The sequence below is a fragment of the Arachis hypogaea genome, chromosome 3 (genome assembly GCF_003086295.3).
Source record: "Arachis hypogaea cultivar Tifrunner chromosome 3, arahy.Tifrunner.gnm2.J5K5, whole genome shotgun sequence".
Classification (NCBI taxonomy): Eukaryota; Viridiplantae; Streptophyta; class Magnoliopsida; order Fabales; family Fabaceae; genus Arachis; species Arachis hypogaea.
In genome coordinates this window covers 4,672,287-4,699,186 of record NC_092038.1, presented here as the reverse complement: position 1 = coordinate 4,699,186, position 26,900 = coordinate 4,672,287, and the positions used below count along the sequence as shown (strand labels likewise).

General features: G+C 32.8%; 2 protein-coding genes and 2 long non-coding RNA genes across 15 annotated transcripts; 2 read left to right on the top strand and 2 right to left on the bottom strand.

Moving 5' to 3' along the window:
* Positions 1–2,617: 2,617 nt before the first annotated feature.
* LOC112788964 (uncharacterized) lies at positions 2,618–6,582 on the top strand. 8 transcript variants are annotated; one of them, XM_072226148.1, is made up of 6 exons: positions 2,646–2,958; positions 3,097–3,281; positions 3,817–4,065; positions 4,809–4,923; positions 5,564–5,674; positions 6,381–6,582. In XM_072226148.1, the coding sequence occupies exons 1-2, from the start codon at positions 2,765–2,767 to the stop codon at positions 3,278–3,280; spliced, it is 378 nt and encodes a 125-aa protein (XP_072082249.1). In that variant the 5' UTR covers positions 2,646–2,764; the 3' UTR covers position 3,281; positions 3,817–4,065; positions 4,809–4,923; positions 5,564–5,674; positions 6,381–6,582. The 8 variants fall into 8 exon arrangements, with proteins under 8 accessions (XP_072082231.1, XP_072082249.1, XP_072082255.1 ...); XM_072226154.1 differs by having other exon boundaries at positions 2,648–2,958; positions 3,817–3,994; XM_072226119.1 differs by having other exon boundaries at positions 2,658–2,958; positions 3,097–3,276; positions 3,817–3,994.
* A 2,540-nt stretch (positions 6,583–9,122) lies between these two features.
* On the bottom strand, positions 9,123–12,806 carry LOC112788963 (uncharacterized). Of its 5 annotated transcripts, none has more exons than XR_011876823.1 (7): positions 12,329–12,806; positions 12,062–12,137; positions 11,814–11,940; positions 11,214–11,385; positions 9,913–9,970; positions 9,642–9,700; positions 9,123–9,542 (listed from the first exon to the last, which is right to left on the bottom strand). It is a non-coding gene; the product is annotated as an uncharacterized lncRNA (long non-coding RNA). The 5 variants fall into 5 exon arrangements; XR_011876828.1 differs by having other exon boundaries at positions 11,214–11,297; positions 11,852–11,940; positions 12,329–12,789; XR_011876826.1 differs by having other exon boundaries at positions 9,642–9,715; positions 12,329–12,788.
* A 2,673-nt stretch (positions 12,807–15,479) lies between these two features.
* On the bottom strand, positions 15,480–16,580 carry LOC112788960 (uncharacterized). The gene is made up of 2 exons (XR_003196135.2): positions 16,478–16,580; positions 15,480–16,066 (listed from the first exon to the last, which is right to left on the bottom strand). It is a non-coding gene; the product is annotated as an uncharacterized lncRNA (long non-coding RNA).
* A 4,700-nt stretch (positions 16,581–21,280) lies between these two features.
* On the top strand, positions 21,281–23,512 carry LOC112770742 (protein FAR1-RELATED SEQUENCE 5-like). Its single transcript, XM_025815138.1, has 3 exons — positions 21,281–21,398; positions 22,251–22,323; positions 22,447–23,512. The coding sequence occupies exons 1-3, from the start codon at positions 21,281–21,283 to the stop codon at positions 23,510–23,512; spliced, it is 1,257 nt and encodes a 418-aa protein (XP_025670923.1).
* Positions 23,513–26,900: the final 3,388 nt, after the last annotated feature.

Sequence of the window (26,900 nt, the reverse complement as noted above, 5' to 3'; positions counted from 1 at the left end):
GAAACGCGTTGGGGGTGGGGGTGGGGAAAAGGAAATGCGGGAAGGAGGGGAGGAGTCCATCGCCATAGCCGCCGCCACCCTCCGACACCTGCATCGTCGCCGATCCGCCCATGAACCGCCGCCGGAACCACGACCAGAGGAAGACGTCGCCGCCTTCCCTTGATGTATCTTTCTGCCGCCACCATGGAGTGCGTCGCCGAAAAGACGTTGCAGATCTACCCAGCCGTGGAGTGTGTCGCCGCCGTTCATGCATGCTCCTGCCACCGCCGATCTACCCAGCCGCCGTCGCTCCGTCGCCTACGAGCTGCCGGTGGTCCTGCTTCACCTTCTGCATCTACTTCTTTGTGCTTTGAATTTCTGATTTAGCTTTGTGCTTCTCTGTTAATTTGGCTTTGTGCTTGAATTTGTTGATTTGGCTTTGTGTTGATTTGTTGATTTGTTACTTTTTGTTTCTGCTTGTGTTAAATTTGTGTTGATTTGTTAATTTTCTACTTCTCTGTTGATGCTGTTATTCTTGGAGGTGGAGGTGGGGGGAAGGGGAGACGGGGAGGGAGAGGGGACGCGGGGTGGGGGAAAGGGAGGGGGAGGGGAAGGGGAAAGGGGGAGGGGACATTGGCGGCGTTGGTGGTGGTGTTGGTGGTGCTGGTAGTGGTGTTGGTGGAGGTTGTGGCGGTGGTTTTGGTGTTGGTAGTGATGGTGGTGGAGGAGGTAATTGTGTTGGTAGTGGTGAGGGTATTTTTATTAAAAAAAAGGATGATTTTAATACAAAAAAAAAACGTTAAGGAGGATTCTAAATCGAAAATTAGATGAGGGACGGTTTCGATTCTGGTGCTAAGCTTTGGGGACAAAACCATACTTACCCCTTTTAATTACGACTAGCCATAAGGGTGTGCATGGCCCGGTCCAGCCCGAAGACCCGGCCCAGCTCCGAACACTTTAGAGGCTAATTTGGTGTGATTTCACCGGGTTTAGGGCCGGGTAAAGATCTAAAAAATAGACCCGGTCATTATTTCGGATTGGGTCGGGGCCATGGCTCGGGTCACCCGAAATCGGTCCGGTGGCCCGATTATCATACACAATTAATATTTTGTGTTATTATTGATGGATGATGGCTATTTTTATATGGAATTTAAGTATTGTATACCTTAATATTTTGTGTTATTAGTTATTATAAGACTATAAGTTAATGTTTCATGTTTAAAATGCATAAGATTTTAGGCTAATTAATGCATAATATTGTGTTATTTGTATTGATTTAAATATTTGGTGTTATTAGACAATATTAGTATTGATTATGATTCTGCTTTAATTTTAGAGATGAGTTGGTTCTTGTTATATTTTTCTAAGTGAATTTTACCATGTCAAATAATGGTTGAAGTCTTGAAAATTTGGATATTTTCACATGCTAGCTTATAAAAAAGTATCAATGTAATGTAATGTTAACGGCCCGATTTTCACCCGGTTTTTATCCGGTATAATCGTGGCCCGGAAGTGTATAGGTTTTGTTAGAATATAATTAGGATCAATTAGGATCAATTAGTATTATTTAATATATATGAATATTTATTATAGGAGATTATGTCTTTATTATTACGATTCTCTTAATACCTATAAATATCCTTTTATATTATATCATTTTAGACAATTTGAATAGACAACTTGAATATACTCAATAATACACAAATCCTCTCTCCAGTTTAGTCTCTTGTTTCTAACAGGTTTTATCGAATCTAGGGTCAGATTCGAGTCTAATAAATAGACCCGGTATATATTTTGGGTCGGATCTAAATCACATCAAACCCATTTCACCCGGTCCACACCCCTACTAGCCACTTTTACTGCCAACCACAACAATATAATAATAACAACAATGCCATTAATAGAAGGAAGGTACACTTTATACGAAAACATATATCAACCATGAGATCTCAAATTGCTATCGCAATCTAGGTTCTAATTATCTAAATAATTGTTTAACACTAAACTATTATTTCAGAACCAAATTAAAGATCTCACAACATACCTTATTATTAATACACTAATACACAGATAACTAGGAACACCATAATATACCACGTTTTTTTTTTTGCGCCAATACATTCTTCTTTTTCGTTCAGCCATGTGATAATAATAATAATCATCGTCATAACACTACAAGAAAAAAGGCCTGTCGACACCCTTTTTTTTTGCCACGCTTTTAAAGCGTGCCCAAAAGTGGTCTATAGGCACGCTTTTACGAGGGTGGCCATTGATTTGTGATTTGGCCACGCTTTTTTGTCTACGCTTGAAAAGTGTGGCCATAGAAAAAAATCGGCACGTTTTTTTTAAGGGTGGCCACTTATTTGAAATTTGGCCACGCTTTCTTACTGCCACGCTTGAAAAGCGTACCCATAGAGAGAAATCGGCACGCTTTTACGAGAGTGGCCACTGATTTGATATATGGCCACGCTTTTTTTGCTACATTTAAAAAGCGTGACCGTAGAAAGTAATCGGCACACTTAAAAAGCGTGACTATACCTTATGTATTTTGACACCATAAAAAACGTACCGATAAAATTTACTCCCCTAAAATTTAGTTTCCCACCTATTTTTCCCACACTTAACCCTTTCTTTTTCTAAGTTATCAAATTTTACCCAACAACACACACTAATAACTTACACACTAACTAAAACAATAAAACCCTAAAAATTCAGCGTTCATCTTCTTCTCGCTCGAACCCTCTCGAACCCTAAAAGCTAAGGCGCCGTCAGCTTCATCTTCGCGATGGAACCCTGCCCTGGTCGTGGTGCTGCTCGCCTCTCTCTGTGTCGCGGTTCTGCTCAGCCTCATCTTCTCGAACCCAGCCATGGTCGTGGTGCTGCTCGCCTCTCTCTGTGTGAGGTGCGGCCACCGCAGCTTTCACCTCCAGAAGAGTCGCTGCTCCGCCTGCGCTTCCCCCACTGCATGCAAGATGAAATGTAAACCCTAATTTCTTCCATTTACATTCACAATTTCTGATTCTACGCCTTTTAGTTTTAATCCTCACTTCATTCACCGATTCTCTCTTTTTCCTCATATTCCGATTCATCACTTTTTGCTTGCTTCATTCATTGCAGTACGAGAAGGTTGAGAAGATTAGGGAAGGAACCTACGGCGTCGTTTACAAGGCTCGCGACCACGTTACCAATGAGACCATCGCTCTCAAGAAGATTTGCCTTGAGCAGGAGGATGAAGGCGTTCCTAGCACTGCATTTCGCGAGATTTCTCTCCTCAAGGAAATGCAGCACAGGAATACTGTGAGGTGTTCTTTTCTTCATCCTAATCTCACTTTCTGCTATTATTATTTGAATGCGTGTATCTCTGATGAATGCTACTTTTTAGTAATTTGTGTTTGTGGTTTCAATTGGTGAAATTCATGTGCTTTTTCAATTCGTGATTCTGTCAGCTTGTTTTTGGAGTAAAATTTTCAAATTTGTACTCGATACATGTTATGTTCTGAAAGGTACAAGGGGAAGGTCCTGGTTCTCTGGATCTGAAAGGTGATAGAAAAGAGCAAATAATATAAGCTCGTGATATGTAACATTAAAAATGTGTCAATATGCAACATTCATAAGTAAAACCCTCCATTTCAATTGTTATTGTGGTTTCTCACCCTCTTGCTGCTATTTTTATGATTAACTGCTATGTGCACAACATCACTGTTGGTCCAACTTGAAACCTCTAAAGTTGTAGTGTACTTATTTGTATGTTTGATGTCCTGTTTATTATTCTAAAAATATCTTAAGAGACCCTTGTTTTTCTGCTTAGGTCCATCCTTATTTATTTTATTTTTATAGGTTTCTATCTTTAGGGATGCTGCTGTTATTATGATCAACTACATTGACCAAATCCGAGATCAAGGTTTTGAAGTTAACTACTTAAATATTGGTGGTGGACTTGGGATATACTATTATCATTCTGATGCTATCCTTTGACAACAAGGGATCTCATTGAAAAGCAAAAGCAGGAACCAGGGTAATACAAACGATCACATTTCTGTCATCTAATTGTCAATGGAACTGAAAAGCTTCTATAGAAAAAATTGGGTAAGCAAATCAAGGCAAAAGGAAAAAAAGGATTGTAGGGAAAAGAACCAAGGGCATTTTGGACTGGATAGAAATTTCATATTATTAAGCTGCCTCAATCATATGATTACTATTTTTACTATCTTATGTTTTTTCTTTTCTTTTTTTATTATCTTATATTCAGGAAGGTTCATTATATTTCATGATTGTCACAAACTTGCAAAAGAAAAAGCCCCCAACCCTATCTGTGTGGATGCTACTTATGTTTCTGTGTGTGTAGTTTGTGAAGTGCATCATTTATGTGTGTGAATTTGTGTGATGAAATAACAATAAGTTGTACCTTACACAATCTTTGATTTGCATTTCCTTTTAACATATAAGTGTCGTTGACTAGTTAAAACTTAAAAAGTATTTTCCTATGGTACTTTCCCTGCTTTGGTGTTAGGCAAGAGCTGATAGCAATTTTTTAAGAAAAAGGTATGTTAATTTTAGGGTTAATAGTTAAAAACTTAAACCAGTCCTTGAAAGTTTAAGCATGTCTCAATTTAGTCTTCAATAGACCAAATATATCAAATTGTTGTTTTCGGGAAAATACATTTACAAATCAGATTGAGGACTGTAAAGAGCTCTGTGGCTAATTTGGTTTATTGATGTTATGATACATCATGCATTTGGTTCATTTCTGTAAATTTTTGGTTTAGGGAAGCAAGCAAACTAGAATGGATCCATATTAGTTTATTGATGTTCACTGCCAATTTGCACAGGTATAAAATTATTGGTTCGTATACTGGTGTTAAGATTTGTAGCTGGACCAAGTCACAGCTTCGAGGACGGTGTGGTTGCTACAAGCATTCATTCTATGGTAAAATGCAAGACATGGTAATCAGCTGTCTTACCTCATATATGGTATTAGATTAAGTTAGACTAGGCAACTTCTTTTCTTGCATAAATGATAACAAAAGAAATGTGCTTAGTGTATGTTTATTTGCCAGATTCTAGAATCCATCATCGGTTAGCATTCGTAAAGAGCTCATGTCTCACACTTTAGTTGAATTCACTTAACAGGAACAAGATTTTATTGTTAGCATTTTCCATTTTAAATTAACTTTTTAATTAACTAAATTTCTTGATGAAATTTAAAGGCGAAAATAATTTACAAAATTATATAAGAAACCTAAATTGTTTATTTTGGGAATCTCCTTATATCACAACAATAAAGTTTAATTATTCCATGGATTCTAATAATTTTAAAATTGAAGGAAGTGCAAATTTTAATTTTGAAAATTTGGCATTCATTATGTAGCTTGCACTTTTTTAGAATTGAAGGTGAGAAAGAGAGTATCTTTTTAAGTATTATTCTTTTTCTTAGAAGTTTTTTTTTTCTTTTCTTTTTCGTGCTTGCATAATAAATATCATTTGTTTGCTTGAACTGAATCTTGGGTTTGTTTGCTTGCTATAAGTTTTATTCCTGAACTGAATCTTATTAGTATTTATTTAAGTCTATTTTTTTTTATTCTAGGCTTTTAATATTTGTCTTCTCGCTGTTGTTGCCGTTGCCACCTCTCTTGGTTTGCTTCTGCTGCGGTACTGCTGTTGCTGTTAGGGCACAGATTTAGTTTCTGGGTGCTAGGTGACTATTTTTATTTTAGTTTAATTTTAAAAACTCCCACAGCTTCTATAGAGGCAACTAAGCTAATGAATGTTAAGTTGTTATTACTTATTTGTTCTGTAATAGAACCTTTAAAATAAAATCACAAGTGGAATTTGTTTTACTATAATTTGTTCTTGTAGTGTACTGTTGACTGAATTTGTACTGCTGATTGCTTAACTATAATTTTTTCTATGCTTTATCTTCTCATCTATTTGTTGGCCTTGGCAAGTTTCCTGCCTCATTCTACTTTTAGGCTTAATATGTACTGGTGATTGCTTAATTTGCTGCTTTGTCATGAGTTTTTCTTTCAATTTCCATAGATAAATAGAAAGAAATAAGTATATGTGTTTAATTCAATTATTGCAGGAGCTGACCTTTTATTTTTCTTAGTTTGTACAAAAATAAAGTATATGTTGAATTAGGATAGGTATGTGATAGTGCTAGATAAAAAAGTACCAAGGGGAGCATATGGTTGTGACCTTGTATAGGGATTATTTTTTGTTTTTGATTTGTGTTGAATTAGGATAGGTATGTGATGGCTGAATATGTATTATTGCAGGACCTAATTAAAGTGGCCTTGCCATTTTCATATTTAATCAATTTGGATTTGGAATTGGATTTGTTGGACTTAATTAAAGTAGCCTTTATAACATGCACTAACTTCAGGTTATTTAAAATTCTGCAGGGCAGTGATAAAAATAATGGAGCTCATAATGGATGAACACACTACTCATGAAATTTGATATTTTGTAACCAAGGATAAGGAAATAGATATGTGACACTTTGAATTGTAATTTTTATTTTCTTTTTATGACTTTGATTTTTGGTACTTTGTGATCAAAGTCTACTTTTGTGGTGACAAGCTTATATATAAGGCCGTTTTTTTATGGGGAAGTTTATATATATGTTTGATTGGTTGATATGGACAATGTAAAATTGGCTTTGATTTTAAAATTATATATAAATTTTGCATGAAATAAATGAAAAAAAAATTACTGATCTCTATATCTTACTATTGGCCTCAACAGGCACGTAAGCGTGGCTATATCTTACTATTGGCCTCAACAGGCACGTTTAAGATATGTGGCCATAACCTGGAAATTGGCACGCTTTAAAAGTGACCCATATTCTACCCTATGGGCACGCTTCAAAAGCGTATCAATATGTGAACTTTTTGGTACGCTTTTCAAGCGTAGCTATAGGTTAACATCTATGGCACGCTTTTAAGCGTGGCAAGAGATATAAGCGTGGCGAAAGAAAAAGCGTGTCGATAGATCCACAAAAGTGTGCCGATAGAGCAATCGGCACGCTCGCAGATGTGACCCTTTCAAAAGCGTACCGATAGTTCAAAAAACGTGGCGAAAAGCTATCGGTACGCTTTTAAGCACTTTTTGGCACACTTTAAAAGCGTGGCAGAAAGCTTATTTTCTTGTAGTGTAATCTTAATTCATTATTTCCTGTTAGCTTCACCATAAAGAAAAAGATTTGCTTTCGGTTCAAAATTGTTCGCACAATATTTTGCTCCTTCTCCTCGGCACTAATAATTAATGTCCTCTTTATAAACAGAAATGTTTGGTATGGGTTCAAAATTCTTCACAATATTTTGCTTCTTCTCCTCCGCACTAATAATGTCCTCTTTATAAACAGAAACATTTGGTATGGGTTCAAAATTCCTGACAATATTTGTCTTCTTCTCCTCTTCACATTTGTGCTTCAATCCATCAACAACAAGGCCTTCGATTCCTTCAGAAATTTCATTATCTTTCATCACCATTTTCCCATATTCTCCAGGTTCTTTTCTTGATTCTGAAGTAGTAGCAAACTTATCCACAAAAATAATGAGAAGGAAAAATTAGTCAAATGAAGGCTACACAATGTGTTCAAGTTCAACACATCGATTAATAATAAATTTAATTTATTTTTAATTTTTTAACTTGTTACAAAAATATTTAATTTTAAATTTTTTTTAAAGATTCTTGATGCAAGTTGAGCTTCAAGTCTCTAAGGTAAAAAAAATAGTAAATATATATGCTGATGTTCCTCGCATTATTTCATCAATCTTATTTCATATTATATCATATATTCATAACTCTAATTAAGTTACTATTGAGTATTGATTGGTTATTGGTGTTAAAGAAGGAGAAGGCGAGAACAAATTAGTTAAAGACAATAACGAAGTGCGCATTATTATAATCGAAAGTGTGAAAGAATTGATTATAAAAAAAAAAAAAGGATACCAAAAAGAGGAAGAGAAGGGAGAGAAAAGCAAGAGTTGGCTTCATCATTCTCAAGCTTCACTTCTATATATATATTGCCTTTGTGTATGGTGTATGAGTGATGGCACATCTCATCATCTATTTATAGGATAAGCAGCATATGATGTATTGGATAATTAGCCATGGAAAATCTAAAATGAAATATAAGAACTATTTTTTCCAACTGATAATTAATTAATATGTTTATTATTTCTTTTAAATTTTGTTTCTTTTGATAGAGAATATGTTTATTTTGTATGCTTTCTATTTTCAGTATTCAAAATAATTAATAAAAAATAAATAAAAAAAGAATTGTTTTTTATATTATATATAAAAAAAAATAATATTACGTGTATACTAAAATTAGTTACTAAAACTAGTTACTAATATAAAATATATATTAAAATATAAATACATATTAAAAATAAATTAAACTATACTTATATTTATATACAAATATATTTGTGGTTAATTTTAATGATTGATTTTGATATATTTTAAAAAAAAATAATGGTAGCGGACGGGTTTCTAGAATAACCGAAAAATTTAAAAATTGCAATACAAAATTATATACTACTCCTTTAAGTTTTAAGCATTTTTGTAATCATAAATATTAAGAAAAGAGAAATGAGCGTTAAAAATACTAGGTAGACTCAATTATTGTTTTTTCTAATAAGTTATTACACTATAAAATCATTTTTAGCGGCCATTTATTTTGTTTTTAGCGGCAATAAAAATAGCCATTAATACATTTACCGGCAAATAGATATTAGCCGTCTTATGCGTTGTCACTAAAAGGTTTTAGCGGCAATTATAACATTTGCCGGTAAAGACCTTTTTAATCGCCGCAAAAAGTTTATAACTTTTAGCGGCCATTTTCTTGGCAATTTATATGGTCACCAAAAATTATTCTAAATTCACTTTTAGTGGTCATTACTATTGCCGCCATATTCCATTTTACCGGCAATTTTTATGGCCACTAAAAATAATTCTAGAATTGTAATATTATTTACTTTTGGTTGCTATTACTATTGCCACTAAAATCTTAGACTTTTTTTAGTTATATTATACTCATTTTCTTAGAAGCATCGAACTATTTTTTCTTCTAGAATCTCAATTAGTTTTACCAACAATTATTATTATTATATATAATATAAATATACTGAAATTAATTATTATAAAATGAGATATTTTATTAAACTCAAAATATTAATACACAAATTTCTCTTCAAAAATAATAAATCATGTTACAAATCTAAACAACAAAAAATGTTACATGCCATGTTAGAGATCTAACTTTCAAATGCACAATAAGACTACTAATAATGGAACCACATTGATGATTACATACCACCACCAAAATTGCGCAACAAGAATCCAAAGTAGGGTCTCGCAGCCAAGTAGCCCAGAAACATAGAAGATAATGGCAATTTGGCAGCCAAGTTTTGATGTTATTGGTGTCATGGCATGACAAAATATTGCTGTGAGAAAAACCAGAATAGTGGGTTGTAATTCTTGAAATGGATTGGTGCTTTCCTTGGTACTTGATTCCAATTGAAGCTGCTTCTAAGATAATCAGAAATATATAGACCCTATGACGAGTTTAAAGAAAAGAATAAGAAAATGAGTAAGTACCAGTGATTCCAGGAGAAAAACTACTTTGAGGGATTGAATTAGAATGAATTAGTTACCCTTTTGTTTGTTTGCATGATGATATTGTGCTTATGTTGTTATCTGTCATTGTCATGTCCTGAATAAAACTCATCTTTTATTTTTAAAAGAAATAACAGGACCACCAACATGCAACTTCAGTCACTAAATAAAATTAATACTGTAATACAATAATGGTGGACATTCATTACAAGTTCTAATTTCTACAATAGAAAAGAATCACAAGATAGAAACATAATAATTAGAAGGATACCAAAAATAATTAGGGTTGGTCAAAGATCCAATAATTACCAAATATGAAATAATACCGAGCAACCAAGGATAACTTGAAAAATAAGTGTACCTAGACCTGTAAAACAAGGGAGAAAAATGAAAAAGAAACTATATTAGTGAAAAAAGAATGAACCAAAGAATAATAATATATGACACAATGAAAGCCATGCCCTTATCTCAACAAATATGCAGGGCTTAGATCCTTAGTTATCTAAAACAAAAACAAGGAGCAGAAATTTATTATTTATCAAGTAGTAAAAAAAGAATTAATAAAAGATACCAATAAATGATAAGGTAATTACCACACAATATTTTCTGATCATTGTTTGAGACTTGGGAGCCTTAATCATTGCGTGCATGCTTTGCCTAACTATATGTATGTATAGCTAAATATTAAGTTAACTAGCTGATGATCATTGGTTACATTAGTACTATACCTGCTATCTATGTATGTATAAAGAAATAGCTAGAATATAATAATGCTTTTGAAGTGATTAAAGTGTTTTATGTAATTTGAATTGCTTAAGTTTTAATTGATATATCATTTCTGTGGCTTATATATATATATATATATATATATATATATATATATATATATATATATATATATCCTGTATTATCTACAGTTTTAATATAATCAATTATGTTCATTATCGTTTCACAAGTTCCATAAGGGATATTTAGCAACTTAGCACTAAAAAATATATATCATCACATTTAGATTTCATATTCATATAGTAGAAGTTTCTCATATGAAAGTCCTAACTCATAAACAAGACAGAATTTTCCACACAACTATCATCTCTTATTATTATTTGAAAAGTGAAAACCAGAAGCAGATTATTCAAATATAATGTAGCACATTACAAATACACGATATATAAGACTTGAAAAAGCTTAGAAACCCAGTTGAACTCAATTGAACCACATCCATAATTCTAATAAAATATTTACATGTTTTACTAGAATTTTCGACACAACACTTTTCAAAGTATAGCACAAGCATGTCTATTATACTACCTAGTTAAAACAGCATATCACTAAAATGTAGTAAGAATAGCATTTTTTTCAATTGTATCCTTTTTTCTATAATACAAAAAATACAATTGAAAAAAACGAAAGTATAAATAAGGCACTTATTCAATTGTATACCATTAATTTCTCAATTCCATAAATTAATTAAGAAAGTTAATTAAAGGCTAATTACTAATTAGGAAAGACTGGATACTTTTTCAGTTTTCCTAGAAAACAAATAGAATTCCAATTCAGTAAATTAGAAAGAGAAAGAAGAACATGAAAAATTAGTTTGCATATCTTACTTTTTTCTCTGTACATATTTTTTAGCTTTGCAGCTTCTTCATCCATTGGCTGATCCAGCTTTTGCTCCAAAGTCCACATGCTACCTTTGTTATTATCAGCATCATTATCACTACCTAATCTTGAAGTCATTTTCTTTTTCCTTTATCAAAACTTCAATAACAAGACTTAAGCCTTTGAGAACAGAAAAGTGCATGGTAAGTTTATGCATATTCCAAACACACAATCTAAAAACAAAACTCATAAAATCCAAAAATACGAAACAAAATTGAATTATTCAGGAGTTCACTTTGTGCTTCCATGTCAACAAGTAACTAGATAAAGAGAAGGGCATACACTGGAAATCTCTGCATAATCCTACAGAGGGAGAGGGTGCAATTCGGTGACAGGCGATGCAACACCGGTTGAATAAAGATGCAGCATAACATAGATAATTAAAATGCAGCATAACATCCTAAGAATTTCCCTAGTTGTATATGAGTGAATATATAAACACTCCCTCAAAATGCAGGTATTTAGATTGGTACACCAATAAACAAATGACTTCCAAATTCCAACTTATAATAAGACCTATTAGCTTATGTTCAATGGTAGAAACTTACAATATTTGATAAGCTAATCATATGCTAAACTTTCTAACCGTTGCTTGAGAGCTTTGTTCTCCATACTCAGGATGAGATTCTCCTAGTTAAGAAATTCAAGCTCGGCAGATACTTTAGATCCTTCTGCCTATGAATTGACATACATAAAAGAGTAAATAACAAAAAAAAAAATAATAAATCAGAATAAGAAAATTTCCAAAATAACATAGAAAACATGATGCATATCATTTCCTAATGCTAAAATCTACCTGTAAACCTTGTACATTTCTTTCTAATTCAGCTATGTATTGAAATTTACAGACTCGTGAATGTTGAGCAAATTGCCTGCAACACATAATTTACCAGATTTTTGTCAGGAGAGACTAAATATTCAAACCAAACAATAAATTGATCAAAATGAAAATTCAACATTTGCAAATAGAATTACAGGAATCGACAATCTACAAATTACAAACAAAATACAGTTAATTACAATCAAAGTAAGCGATCAATTAAATTGAAGCAACAGTGCTTACCGGCGGCGAAGGAGGAAGGCAAGTGACGGCGATGGAGGAATCGGAAGTGACGGCAACGGAGAAAGGGGAGTGAGCTCGGACAGATAGTGATAGAGCACTCGAAGAGGCATGTTGACCTGAGAGAGAGAGAGAGAGAGAGAGAGAGAGAGAGAGAGAGAGAGAGAGAGAGAGAGAGAGAGAGAGAGAGACGATGATCGACCAAGCAACCTTCGCGACGGATACGCCACGAGGTCAATGCTTCCTTCGTGCGACGGCGACGAGAAGAGGAACGATGAGAACTGAGAAGAGTTCAGCGATGAAAGAAATGCGACGGCACCAACGGTCTGTCCGCCGACGGCGATAGCACCCTCTACCGGAGGAGAAGTGTTTGGCGATGAGGGATGGTGACGGTGGCTAGATTTAGGGTTGGGTTTCTCTCTAGTTTCTCAGAAAAAAAAACGGGTGGGTCTTTTTCTTTTGGGTTATTGGATGGGTCTTCTTTTTTTTTATGTAATTGATCCATTGTTATAAAAAAAATTATTTTAATAAAATTTATACCAGCCATAATAATATGGCTACTAAAATTTTTTTACTGAAAGTAGTTTATTTTTATATTTTTAGTGACAATAATAATAATTGTCATTATAATATATAATATTAGTGGTAAATATATAATAGCCACAAAAACATAACTTAAAAATAAAAAATAGCAGCCATTGTATTATTGTCACTAAAAACTTGTCGTTAAAACTAATTATTCTTGTAGTGTTACAAATTACTCTTTTAAATATTTGAATTCTCATCTTTACAAATTTTGATCCATCATTATCCAAATTTGTCCCTGATTTTAGAATTGATTCGACCGCGGGTTTTAAAATATTTTGAACAAAATTGGAATAATTTAAACTTTAGGAATAAAGTTACAATATATATATATATATATATATATATATATATATATATATATATATATATATATATATATATATTGCGTTTGGTTTTGCATTTAAAATAATTTTACAAGAGTAATTTGATATCGATAGTAAATGTTACAAAATTAATCTAATGAGTGCATATAGAAGCATAAAGCATATTATGTAAATCATGAAATCCTGTATATTATGATTATCTGTTTTACGACAAAATACTTTTACAAACATTAGCGTTTTAGTTTTTTAGTTATTAATATATATAAAAAGGATACAATGATGCAATAGATTATGTGGGTTTGAGGTTTAAAATAAAAAAGAAAAAAGTTTGTCACAGAATTTATCTCAATCCCTTTCTTGTAAAGTAGAAGTAGATTAAGCACTATTTAAGATTATTCTAAAATATCTTTGTACATTTTAATATTTTGCCATTCAACTCGTTAGTATATTAAAATTAAAATTAACTAACTAAAATTAATTATTAATATAAAATATATATTAAAATATAAATACATATTTAAAATAAAATAAATTATATATATTTATATATAAATATATTAATAACTAATTTTAATAATTCATTTTTTTATACAAATAATTTTTTTATACCAATATAGCATTGGCCGGGTCCCTTTTATATGTAATGATTATCAATTCATCAGAAAAAGATAAAATAAAAAATATTAGAAGCATGAAGCATTATTTAACGATTCCAAAGAAGTTTTGTCCATTTCAATTATTTTCCAACAACATGGGACCTTCGACATGTTATTATTACTGTGACTATCTATTTCACCATTAAAAAAAAAAGAAAAATAATTTTTTTCATTAAAGAACATTTCAATTGATTAAAAATTGAAAGTTTCAATCTTGAATTAATTTCCTAAATTAAACCTACAATAATATTAATTAATGAAATATTTAATCATACATTACTAAAAACCGGAAACTATAAGACGATACTGTATCTATCGCTCACATTAAAGATAACTAAGGATACGCATGAAGTATTATTATTTAACTATTTCAAAAAAAAAATTGTCCATTTCAAGTTTTAGGACTTGATGGTCATAACGAAATCACTATTTTTGATGTAAGAGGAACATGCATACAGTAATTTTTGATGTGGTACTTATAACATCACATGGCGGAAAATCCAGAATGGGATTGAAGAACTATTGGAACGAAGATGAGATTATCAGCAGGAAAAAGTGGCACACTGAAGAGGTTCCAGGCTTAAGACCAAGAACTTGAAATGAAGGATGAGAAGGTTTATAGGGTACCACTTGAAGGTGAGAATGGTGATAAGGTGGAAGCTATCGTTGTTTGTCATTTGGATACTTCACAATGGGGGTCTTCTCATCCTTCATTTCAAGTTCTTGCTGTTAAGCCTGGAATCACTTCAGTGTGCCACTTTTTCCCTGCCGATAATCTTATCTTTGTTCCAAAAGTGGTTCAATCCGATGCTGGATTTTTCGCCATGTGATGTTAGCAATTAATGTATGCATATGTTCCACTTACATAAAACTATTATCAATAATGTATGGATGTTGTGTGGTAAACTGTGTGCCTTCAAGGTAAAAAAAAAAAAAAAAAAAAAACTTTTTTATTATCTTCATAAGCATAACCTTGAATCTTAATGGTCTTTGGTCTATCTAGTTTATCATTTTGAATAGAGGAGTACTAGGAGGTGACAGGCAGCTGCTGTTATTTGTAATCATCAATTAGTTATTATTAACATTTTTAATAGTGTAAAATTATATTTAATGATGTGAAATTACTCATTTTTCTTTTGTTGATTAAATGTTAGTCAAATTTTAATAAAAGTATTAGTCCTTCGACTTTCTCTTTTAAATAATCATATTGTGTAGTTAACTTTTATCAAATACTATCGTTTTTTGTTAAGAAGACAACAAAAAATCTGAATAACTTAAATAATGGGCCAACTTTTTAATTCACCAAAATTAAAAAAATTTCACCCTAATCAAGTAACAAAAAATTTTTTTACTTTACCTTTTTAAATTTTTAACATTTATATTAGAAGAATGTTAGAGTGCCAGCAACTTTTGTGATTTATTTATAGTTAACAATAATATTTTTAATGATATAAAATTTCATCCAATAACATAGATTACTCATTTTTCTTTTATCTGTTACATACTGATCATAATTTAATATACTTTCTCTTATTCATTTTAATTAATAATTACCACTAGCTACTTTCACTGCCAACCACAACAATATAATAATAACAACAACGGCATTAATAAAACGAAAGTACACTTTACACGAAAACATATATCAACCATGAGATCTCAAATTGCCATCGCAATCTAGGTTCTAATCATCCAAATAATTATTTAACACTAAACTATTATTTCAGAACCAAATTAAAGATCTCATAACATACCTTATTATTAATACACTAATACACAGATAACTAGGAACACCATAATATACGACTTTTTTTTTTGTGCTAATACATTCTTCTTTTTCGTTCAGCCATGTGATAATAATCATCATCATCGTAAACTTAATTCATTATTTCCTGTTAGCTTCACCGTAAACAAAAAGATTTGGTTTCGGTTCAAAATTCTTCACAATATTTTGCTTCTTCTCCTCGGCACTAATAATTAATGTCCTCTTTATAAACAGAAACATTTGGTATGGGTTCAAAATTCCTGACAATATTTGTCTTCTTGTCGTCTTCACATTTGTGCTTCAATCCATCGACAAGAAGGCCTTGGATTCCTTCAGAAATTTCATTATTTTTCATCACCATTTTCCCGTATTCTCCCGGTTCTTTTCTTGATTCTGAACTAGTAGCAAACTTATCCACAAAAATAGTGAGAAGGAAAAATTAGTAAAATGAAGGCTACACAATGTGTTCAAGTTCAACACATCGATTAATAATAAATTTAATTTATTTTTAATTTTTTAACTTGTTACAAAAATATTTAATTTTAATTTTTTTTTACAGATTCTTGATGCAAGTTGAGCTTCAAGTCTCTAAGGTAAAAAAAATAGTAAATATATATGATGATGTTCCTCTTATTATTTCATCAATCTTATTTTCATATTATATCATATATTCATAACTCTAATTAAGTTACTATTGAGTATTGATTGGTTATTGGTGTTGAAGAAGGAGAAGGCGAGAACAAATTAGTTAAAGACAATAACGAAGTGCGCATTATTATAATCGAAAGTGTGAAAGAATGAATTAAAAAAAAAAGCATACCAAAAAGAGGAAGAGAAGGGAGAGAAAAGCAAGAGTTGGCTTCATCATTCTCAAGCTTCACTTCTATTGCCTTTCTTTGTGGTGTGAGAGTGATGGCTCATCTCATATCTATTTATAGGATAAGCAGCATACGATATAGCATATGTATGGGATAATTAGCCATGGAAACTAACATTAAAAAATATATGACTAATTTTTTCAACTAATAATTAATTAATATGTTTATTTTTTCTTTTAAATTTTGTTTCTTTTTTTCTTTTGATAGAGAATAATTTTATATGCACCAATTTTGTGTTTTTTTTATGCTTTCTCTTCTTAGTATTAAAAATAAAGACTATACTGTGTACACCAAAATTAACCATCAAAGTGAGCTATTAGTATAAAATACATATTAAAATATAAATATATATTGAAAATAAATTAACCACACTTATATTTATACACAAATATATTGGTGATTAATTTTAGTAATTAATTTTAATATACAAATAATATTTTTATAAGAATAATTAATAAAAAAATTGTTTTTAATATTATATAAAAAAGAGATTATATTACATATACACTAAAATTAGTTACGAAAATTATTTTATCCTAAAAAACTAAAAAGAGATACATAAAAGATTATTTAATTTCTTTACCCTAGCTATCAAACGTGCCTCTATTAGATAATTCTGTATATGTAGTTGTATTTTTGCTGTGATCTTTATTTCAATGGAAAAAATGATATTATATTATATTATTATATTTATATGATACGATGTATCGCTGCCGGAAATTATTTGCTTTGTTTTTTATCAATAATTTATAATTAAATAATAGTTTTAATGGTAACGGATCATATTTTTGCATTTTTTTACTTTAACTAATTTTTGCCACGTACGTAGTACAATGGACCCTGCCTGATATCACTGTTCTTCATCTGAATTTAGTATCAAAGGGCGTGTATGTAGTACTGGAAATTAACAAAACTGTTCAATGCATTATTCAGCTACAAACATGGCTGGAATTTTTCTACCATGGATCCTCTTGCTCCATTTCCTACTTATCATTATGGTATAATAAATGGCCAATGTTATGGTGAAGAAAGTAATTTTTTTCCTCACCTACTGAAATGTTGGAGGAAAGAAAAAAAAACACGTGAAATGTTGATTCACTATTGTCGGACAAATGATGTGGTATTTGCAGGCAAGTAGTGTGATATTTGCAGAGTGATATAAAATGTGGACTAAATTTAAATTATAAAAGCTATTGTTTTTCTTTATAAATGTGTGGAGCTAACAAAAAAAATTAATAATAAGATTTATTACAAAAGCACCATGAATAATAATAATAATAATAATAACAATAACAATAATAATAATAATAATAATAATAATAATAATAATTTCAAATGTTTTCTCACCGTTATTCCAATTTTTTTTCAAATAAATTTTTTACACCGTGAAATTAGTTCCACTAGGTATATTTCATTCTTTATATATATTTTATATTATTTAGTTAGTGTGAATAGTAAAAAGTATTATATTTTTATTATTAATTTTTCAATTTTTTACGTTAAATATAATTAAAAGTCTATAGGTTTAATTTTAAATATTTTATTGTTATTGTATGTTAATCGTAACAGAATTTTTTTTTGTATTTTTTAAATTAAAATATTCATGATTGGTGTTATTAATAAATATATTGAGTTGTTAAGTTAATATTGTTATTGTTACTGATGTTAATAATAAGAACAATTTTATTTTTACAGATAATAATAATCAAATTACTTTGGTCTATTTAATATTATGGTTTTATAAATAATAATAATAATAATAATAATAATAATAATAATAATAATAATAATATATTTGATCTTTAAAAGATTAAGGTCATGTTTAATACTATAACATTCGTTAATAATAATAATAATAATAATAATAATAATAATAATAATAATTTTTATTTTAATATTACGATGTTTTAATATTATAATTTTTTTAATAATAATAAACAAGTAAGAATGTTTCAATTTTAATAAAATTGAATATAATAGTAATTCTTAAGCTCAGGTTTTTTGTTGAATAAAAAACACTCATATTTTTTATCTACTATTTTTGTTGTTCTATTTATTATCATGATAAGTCCCACAAATTTTGAAGCCAATATCATTTTTTATTCAAAAAATGAGCTCAAAAATTATTATTATATATAAAATTAATTCCAATTAATAAACTACAGTCTAGTCTATAATTCATATCACTCTACAAATATGACAGCATTTGTCGGAGAAGGTAGAACTAATATTCTACGTGTTCTCTTCTTCTTCCTCCAACACATTTCAGCAGGTGAGGAAAAAAATCACTTTTCTCACCGTAGCATTATCCATAATAAATTGGGAGATTCTACTATGCTGAAACCATTTTCTTTCTTTACATGCTGAACATACATAAGGAGGCTGCTGGGATGACACGCGTGGAGAGAGAAATCAAGGGAAAGCTAACTCTCTGCTGTGCAGCAGAACATGGGTTCTACATAGCTTTATTTGTCGGTTACTTATCCAAGTGTTTATAATTATAATGCTGGGTTAATTAAAGTGTTAATTTTTTTTGTAACTAATGTTATTTTGAAAACTGTGATAGGTTATTTTAAAAAAGAGTGACTCGAATTCAAGAGGACTAATGGGTTTGGAATTAGTCAAAAAAGACCTTAGTCTTATTACTAAGAGCAGATTGTAAGACTACCAAAAAAAGAATTGGATTGGATTGACCAAAAAAAAGGAGATATGCTTATCATGTTACAAAATTTTTTGTTTTGCTAAAAAACTTTAAAAAAAAAGAAAAATTCTACTGTGCTGAACCAAAGATCTTTCAGCACCCACAGATATTACGTGTTTTGGCCATAATTAGAACGCATGTACAGAAAAAACTAATGTCGTTCTTAATATAGTGGATGGTAATCTTAAGAAAAGTCACGGTGGCCCCGCAATCGACAAGGTCTGTGACAGTTATCCGTGCTTAGCAGAAGATTTATTGATGATAATAAATGTAGTACAATAATATAATTGGGGTAATTAATTTTTTTATTAAATGGGCGGGCCGTTAAATAATTACCTAGATGGGCCTTGAATATTAAACATGTAGATGTGTTGGTCTAGAGGAAAAAAGATCCAATGGTGTGAAGAGAAAAAAAAAAGGATTAGGCATATGGGTAAACGTAATGCATGCCTAATTAACTTTTATGTTTGAGTCCAATGTTAGAAATAGTCTGATTTTTCTGTATGTTATATTTTTTATGTTTTAAAATGTCTAAATCAGTGCAAGGGGTTGTTTTTTGCATTTTAACTTTATTTTTAACAAAATATAAAGTAATCTTACAGTTAGTTAGTTGATTGTGTGTTTTAATTAAGAAGGTTAAAAAAATGTTAGATATAAACAGTATCCTGAAATTTAAATAGTCGAATGAGTTTTAAAATAATGAATCATCGAAAAAGTCGTTTTTAATATTATACATGATTAAGAAAAATGCAATTTAGTATTTGTGGACATCTATAAACAATAATATTAAAATAATTATTTAATATCTTAATAATATATTAAGGGGAGAATAAAATTATGAATAATTTTTGTAATCATATTATAGCAGTTCACATTTTCATATATTAGATTAATCATTTGAGATTTATTTGATATATGTTATAACAATATATGTAATTAAACTAAATTATTTATGTATTTTAAAATTTCATATTATATTGCATAGGACAAATCACAAGTGACGGAGGGTGTGGGTGAAGCTGACGGGTTGGGTCCTTTTTTTTTTTATATAAATTTCTCCCAAGTCCATTCAAATTTTTTAACCAAACTGAGGCCCGAGCATTAAAAACCAAAAACCAATTACATTACATTATATTTAATCTACAATTAATTAGTTTACTGTTACTTCTATTCTATTTGATTAGAAACCTCGATTTTTGCACCCCTATTGAATTGTGGGACCTTTTCCTGCCTTCGACTGCAACACATGTAGAAGCAGTAAATGTTTTAACGGAACACGTGTTCCCACCATATTGAGACAAACAAGAGCAACACCTGCTGAAGAATCTTTCTTTCAGCATAGTAGCATCTCCCTAAATAAAAATATCATAAATAAAAAGCCTATAAAAATGTGTAATTTAATAATTAAAGTTGTGACCATATTTGTTGGTATGATAAAAGATAGTGATAATATAATTTTTGAATTGAAAATGTAGTGTTAATTTTTTTATGAAATTAAGGAACATTTCTCAAAAATTAATTGTCAATAATAATCACCTTTATTTACTTATAACGTAAGAAGTACGGTACTTCCAGTTATTTTATTGCTCAGTTTTCTTATCGCTATATTTATAATTTTTATTTTTTTTAAATTGTTAATAATTTCAATTAACATAGATAAGTGAATGAAAATACAAATAAAAATAAGAAACATAAATATAAGGGGAAAAAAGTAAAAAGAGAAAGATTATAAAAATAAATTAAAATAAAAATACGAAGGCTATGAAAATAAATAATCATAAAATTAAATAATTAGTAAAAATTATTAATATATATAGTATGGCCTATAACAGAAACAATAAATATCAGAATGTTGATTTTAATTTTTGTAATTTTGTTGAAGTGGATTTTTTTTAAAGAAAAAAAAGAGGAGGAAGCAATACTAAGAAATAGAAAATGAAATTTGAGTAGAGGGCCAAAAAAGGGATATCCTGAATGACAAAGAAAACCCTAGCTTATACAGAGGTGTCGTTTCTCAAGTAGTGACCAAGTCCCCACATCTTCCATGCTGTCGAACCTGAAGAAGCCTTCTTCGCCCAATGCCGGAACGTGTCAGCCATGGAGGCCTGCACCGTCACCGTCGTTGACGTTGAAAGCCCACGGCGCCGTCTGTGAGGAGGGAAGTGGGTAATATGTCTCCGCGTGGTTGCGGCGCTCTTCTCCGTCATTGTCTCTTGGTTTCGCCGTCTTGTAGGAGCTTGTGGACTGGCCGGGGTGGTATCTTTGGCAGGAGTTTTGGTCTGTCTTCGGCAATCATACGAGTAGGTATTGTCGTGCTTACTCCGCCGTTCAACCCTCATAGGATCTCCGTCTGAGTTGAGTGTTCCAGGTATTTAGGTTCGTGGCTGGTCGTTGTTTATGTTGTTTGTTGAAGTGTTTTAAATGTTGTTCAGGTGGTTTTGAAAGTTAATGATTTTTTTATTATTAACATGATATTGAATAAAATTGTTCTTGAGGATCTGTTCTTCAAGTGTGTGTCAGGCAGTTGAATTTTTGCGGAATTGCTAACGTAAGTATTGAGTTTGATCTTAGTTCGAGTTTGTTGGTCGTCATGAGCTGGCAATTTGATGAACTGTTTGTGAGGCGATGTCCTTTGGACTTTTTTTTAGGTTGTTGTTTTTGTTCCCGACTATAAAGTTGAATAATTAGTTGAAGAGGACATAACGGTTTTTTATGTTGTTAACGTGTTCATATGAGCAGTTAATGTTGCTTGGTTGCTCTTTGTTAATGTTTTGACTATTGACAAGTAATTGATTTGACCTTGTGTTCATTTCTTTTTACAACCTTGGTTTAATGGGATAATAGCTGGAAATGCTTCAATTTCTTTCCGTCCAAAGTAGGGAGTTTCTAATTTGCACCCAACTAGGTGTACTTGGTTCATGCATGTATAGTTTAGACAGGACAGGTATTAAAGGAAATTGTAGAGTAATGAGACTTTTACGAGTACTCAGTTTATGTAATGTTTGGAGTTGCAGATGATGCAAATGGAGGTGAGGCGATAGGGGAGTGCGGGGGTGGTGTAAGTGACGTGAACGAGGAGATGAATGCGTAAGAGGTTGGTGGTGATGAGGTTCAGGAGGAACATTTGCCACCAGGGTTTGACTTGAGCGCGGATGATATTTTGAACCAAGTTTGGGAAAGTGTGGAAAATGCGTATGAGTTTTATCGAAGGTATGAAAGAGTCAACGGATTTGGGGTACGAAAAGGGGACTCAAGTAAAGATAGCGACGGTAATGTTGTGGGATATCGATTTTTTTGTAACAAGGAAGGATTGAGGGAAATCAAGCACTATAACAGGATTGATAGGCAGCGGGGACACAAACCAAAAACACGGACTGGCTGCAAAGCAATGTTATCAATATACTTGGAAAAGAGTGAGCACAAGTGGAAGGTTAGGAAGGTACTACTGGATCACAACCATGAGCTAGCACCTGTTGGGATGTCCCACCTGATTCGCAGTCATCGCAAAATGACAGACGCGGCAAAGGCTCACATTGACGGGATGCATGCGTATGGAATTGGGACGTCGAAAATCTTAGATCACATGGCTGGTAAGTCAGGTGGATACTCTTTGTTGGGATTTTTGAAAAAGGATGCGTACAACTACGCGGACAAGATGAGGCGGTCACGAATAGCTGATGGTGATGCGAATGCAACGTTGGTTTACCTTGAGGGAAAGCCTGTTGTTGACCCTATGTATGTTGCGCACTACAACCTCACAAAAGATGAAAGGCTTGGTAACATGGTTTGGGCTAATGGGCATAGCCGGTCTGATTTTCAGTGTTTTGGAGATGTCTTAGCGTTTGACTCCACTTACAGGAAAAATAGATACAAACGTCGAGTAGTGATTTTTTCTGGCTCAAACAACCATAAGCAAACTACTATTTTTGGTTTTGGGTTGTTGATTGATGAAACTGTCTCGTCATATACGTGGATGTTACAGAATTTGCTAGAGGTTATGTGCCAAAAGAAACCTTGTGTAGTTGTTATTAACAGGGACAAAGCAATGATAAAAGCTATGAAGTCTGTTTTACCGGAGGCAAGCCATCGTTTTTGTGCGTGGCATGTGGAAAAAAATGTGACATTAAATGTAATAAACGAACGCCTCCGCATTTTGTTCAAGCGTTGGTTGTACATGGACATGGAGGTTAATGAATTTGAAGAGGATTGGGCTGAAACAATTGAGGAGTTTGGGATGCATGACAGTAGTTGGGCAAGGCACATGCATGAAAAGTGAAAGCTATGGGCAAACGCGTATTTGCGTGACAAGTTTTGCGCCGAATTTCGGACTACGTCGCGATGTGAGTGAATAAATGTTGTGGTTAACAAGTTTTCGAAGTCAAGCCATACTATCCTTCAGTTAGTGCAAAATCTGGAGCTAGTCGTTCGTGCATATCGGAACAAAGGGATGTTGCTACAGTTTAACTCCATTTACACCAATCCGGTTATGACCACATGTTTGAGGTCAATAGAGATAGCTGCTGCTAGTGTTTATACTCGAGAGTTGTTCACAGATGTTAGGAAAGAGATTGAAGGAGCTGGAGCAGTTAATCTACTTATGAAAAAATGGTGCTTGACTACAATGATTTATTATCTAGAGGAATATGAGAAACCTGATGTTCAGGTAATGGCCGCCTTCGGGAGAAGTACCAGAAAATTCGACTGTCAATGCTTTTTTTGGGAAAAGAACGGGTACCCGTGCAGGCATATGTTCTTTGTGATGAAAGCAGAGCATCTACGGAAAATACCTGAAAGATTGGTCCTGCGACGATGGAGAAAAGATGCCAAAGATACAGATTAATACGACGATAAGGTGGATGATTCCACCCAAAGAAGTTTTTTGGTTAGACATTGGGCGCTCCACACAAAGGCTCAGTGGCTTGTTTACGTAGGTTCACAAGATGAAAATTTGTTTCGGAACGCAATGGATGACATAGTTAACTTGTGCAATACTCTGGAATCTGCATGTCGGGGGTTAGGAAATGAACGGGACACAAGGGGGATGAAGAAGGTGGTGCGGGATCCCAAGGTTGCGAACCCAAAGGGCGCCCCTCGACTTGCCAAACAAAGGCTATTATGCAAGAGAAGGCGATGTGCTAACTGCAAGCACGTAGGCCATACGAAAAGAAAAAGTCCCCAGGATAGGGGGAAGAAGTCGTCAGCAGCCAACAACGCGAACCAGCACGGTGTGGCCAGAGCAGAATGCCAAGATGATTCATCCAGGATGACACCTCCGAGTTTCAAGGTATTCACTTCACATGGTAGTTGTCATGTGTTCTTTACGTATTAGCAATGTCATTCAACTAACTTCTGTCGTTGAGGGGGACCTGGCCCTGGAAAGGCTAGAAATCATGCACGAAACCTGGATGACTTAACGAGACAGTTCGCTGATTCGACCTCCGACAGCCATGTAGGAAACAATGCGAAGGCAGGATGCACCATCATGACGAGTGGGCAAACGAGGTTAGGATTCCTGCATGTGTTTTTATATCATCGTTAAAAGCTTGCGATGATCCAAGTATTTTGGTTCATGTTGTATGCGTATAACTGTTGACTGCAAAAAAATTGTATGTGTATTTGCTTCCGTAATGATGCAGTTTAGGGTCTTTCTCAGAAGATTACAGAAAGGACCACGCAAAGGTTGGGGAAATACCGACCACTAGCAGATGCTATCCCACTAAATAATGTATGGTCCCTTGTCACTGGCATGGCAACGAGAAGCATATTATGTGCTGAGTTAGTTGAGTCTGCTTATTTGTTGATGTATGTTTGGTGTATTGTAGCGTGTTTATCCTTTTTATGCTTGACGTAGTTGTTGTTACTCTTAGTTGCTATCGTATTTATAATACTCCTGAAGAAGCACCTTGATAGGCCACTTAATTGTTCTTTTGGAGGTTGATACATTTACTTCCCTGAATCGTTTGAATGGAATAACCTGATGTATGTTTCTTAATTTGGTGATGCAATTTGATTTGGGATAACAACTTTGAGGACTACGTTGTGTTAATTCAATTTGTTTTTATCAGGAAAGCAGTTTTAATTACCTGGAAAAGGATGTGGACAACATATGACTCCTTGTGATAATGTGGGTGATACAGAAAGAAAAAGATGCAATGGTGGATGGTACCACGCACAACAGGAACTTAGGGAATATTTACTATGAAGAAGGCCTATTAAACTTTTAATATATTTCTCACTTTACTATGTTTGGACAATTTGGACAATTTATTATGCTTGTTGGTGATGCGGACGAAGTCCAACCATAATGGTGTTGGCTTACATTATCCCACGGTCCGGATTAAAGTTGCATTTAAGAAATTATTTCAGGGATCTGGTGTCTGTTCTTTTTTCCCAGCATCTTATCTCAACATTGTAAGATGAGGGTAGCTATGTTTGTTAACCTGCCTTCAAGTATAATTGATTTTGTTTTTGGAAAATTTTGCAAGGGCCAATAGCAATGATAACATGTGCGCCTCTAGAGAATGAATTTGGGGCTTGGAGGTTAAGCAATCGTGAGAGTAAATAATGATATTTTGACTTCAGGAGTTACTTGTTGGGTTTTTTATAATGCAGCCCATGTTACCTTAATAACAATTCCCCAACCTGAGGAGTAAGTCGCTAGGTTTATCATTCCAAGCAAGCACATGGCTTGATTAAAAACTAAACCTGGGCCGGGTGAGTCAGCTTTTGGGCTTTAAGTAATTATTGCCAAAAAGGAAATTAGTAAACTGGGTTCAACCAACTAGTTTTCCCACTGACAAAAAAAAAAAAAAACAACTAGTTTTTCCTAAATGAGTTACGGTAATGTGTGTATCGAAAGGTTCGGGCTTGTGATTCCATGTTATCATTCTTGCCCAGATCTGTAATAATAGTCTTCCATAACTTGCCCAGATGTGTAATCATAGTCTTCCATAACTTCCTAACTTGTTACAATTTAATCACAGAATGGCTTCTAATTATTTTATAAAATTCGCTTGAAACGACTGCCACGATGTGGATCTTATTGATCACTTCTCGATGTTTTCAGCTAGCATTAAGAAACAATAGCAAAAGAGTTGCAAGTTTTACCATATATTCATGCACATGTAGGGAATATCTAGTCAGTTTAATACATGTACTCCTATTATAATAGTTGAGTCATTAGCATAAGAAAGATTCATTTGTGGTGGCCCCGAGCCTCATATTAACAAAAGCGAGGCCCAAAGTTTATCCCCAACGAGACACGTGAGGTTCACGCAACTTGGTGCACAATGCATCATAGAAAAATATCCACCGCACAACAAAATATCCACGATATCACCTAGAAGCTGGGGATGGACCTGCATCAGCCGGTGCATTGTTGCCATTGTGACGACGCTTGAAACGGGACATATTTCTGTCCCAATCAACCATGGCCCTGCGACCTACCTCGCAAGCAATCGGGTTATGTCTACCCATGACCAAATCATGAGCAAGCTGCATCCTAGTTTGATTGGTGCATCCTACAATAGCCATCATGTAATTGGGTTAGCTAATTTCGTACAGTAGCAACAAAGATTTCAAGCAATGATAACTATAGTATCAGTTGAACTAGTATGTGGGTCAGATAGGTTTGTAACGTAACAGCAATGGCTTCGAGCAATGTC

Coding starts and splice junctions, on each gene's coding strand:
- LOC112788964 (XM_072226096.1), top strand. CDS start 2,765: ATGGAACCCTGCCCTGGTCGTGGTGCTGCTCGCCTCTCTCTGTGTCGC. Junction 2,959..3,096: donor CACTGCATGCAAGATGAAAT/GTAAACCCTAAT, acceptor CATTCATTGCAG/TACGAGAAGGTTGAGAAGAT. Junction 3,277..3,816: donor AAATGCAGCACAGGAATACT/GTGAGGTGTTCT, acceptor TTATTTTTATAG/GTTTCTATCTTTAGGGATGC.
- LOC112770742 (XM_025815138.1), top strand. CDS start 21,281: ATGCTGTCGAACCTGAAGAAGCCTTCTTCGCCCAATGCCGGAACGTGT. Junction 21,399..22,250: donor CGCCGTCTGTGAGGAGGGAA/GTGGGTAATATG, acceptor TTGGAGTTGCAG/ATGATGCAAATGGAGGTGAG. Junction 22,324..22,446: donor GTGAACGAGGAGATGAATGC/GTAAGAGGTTGG, acceptor GTTTTATCGAAG/GTATGAAAGAGTCAACGGAT.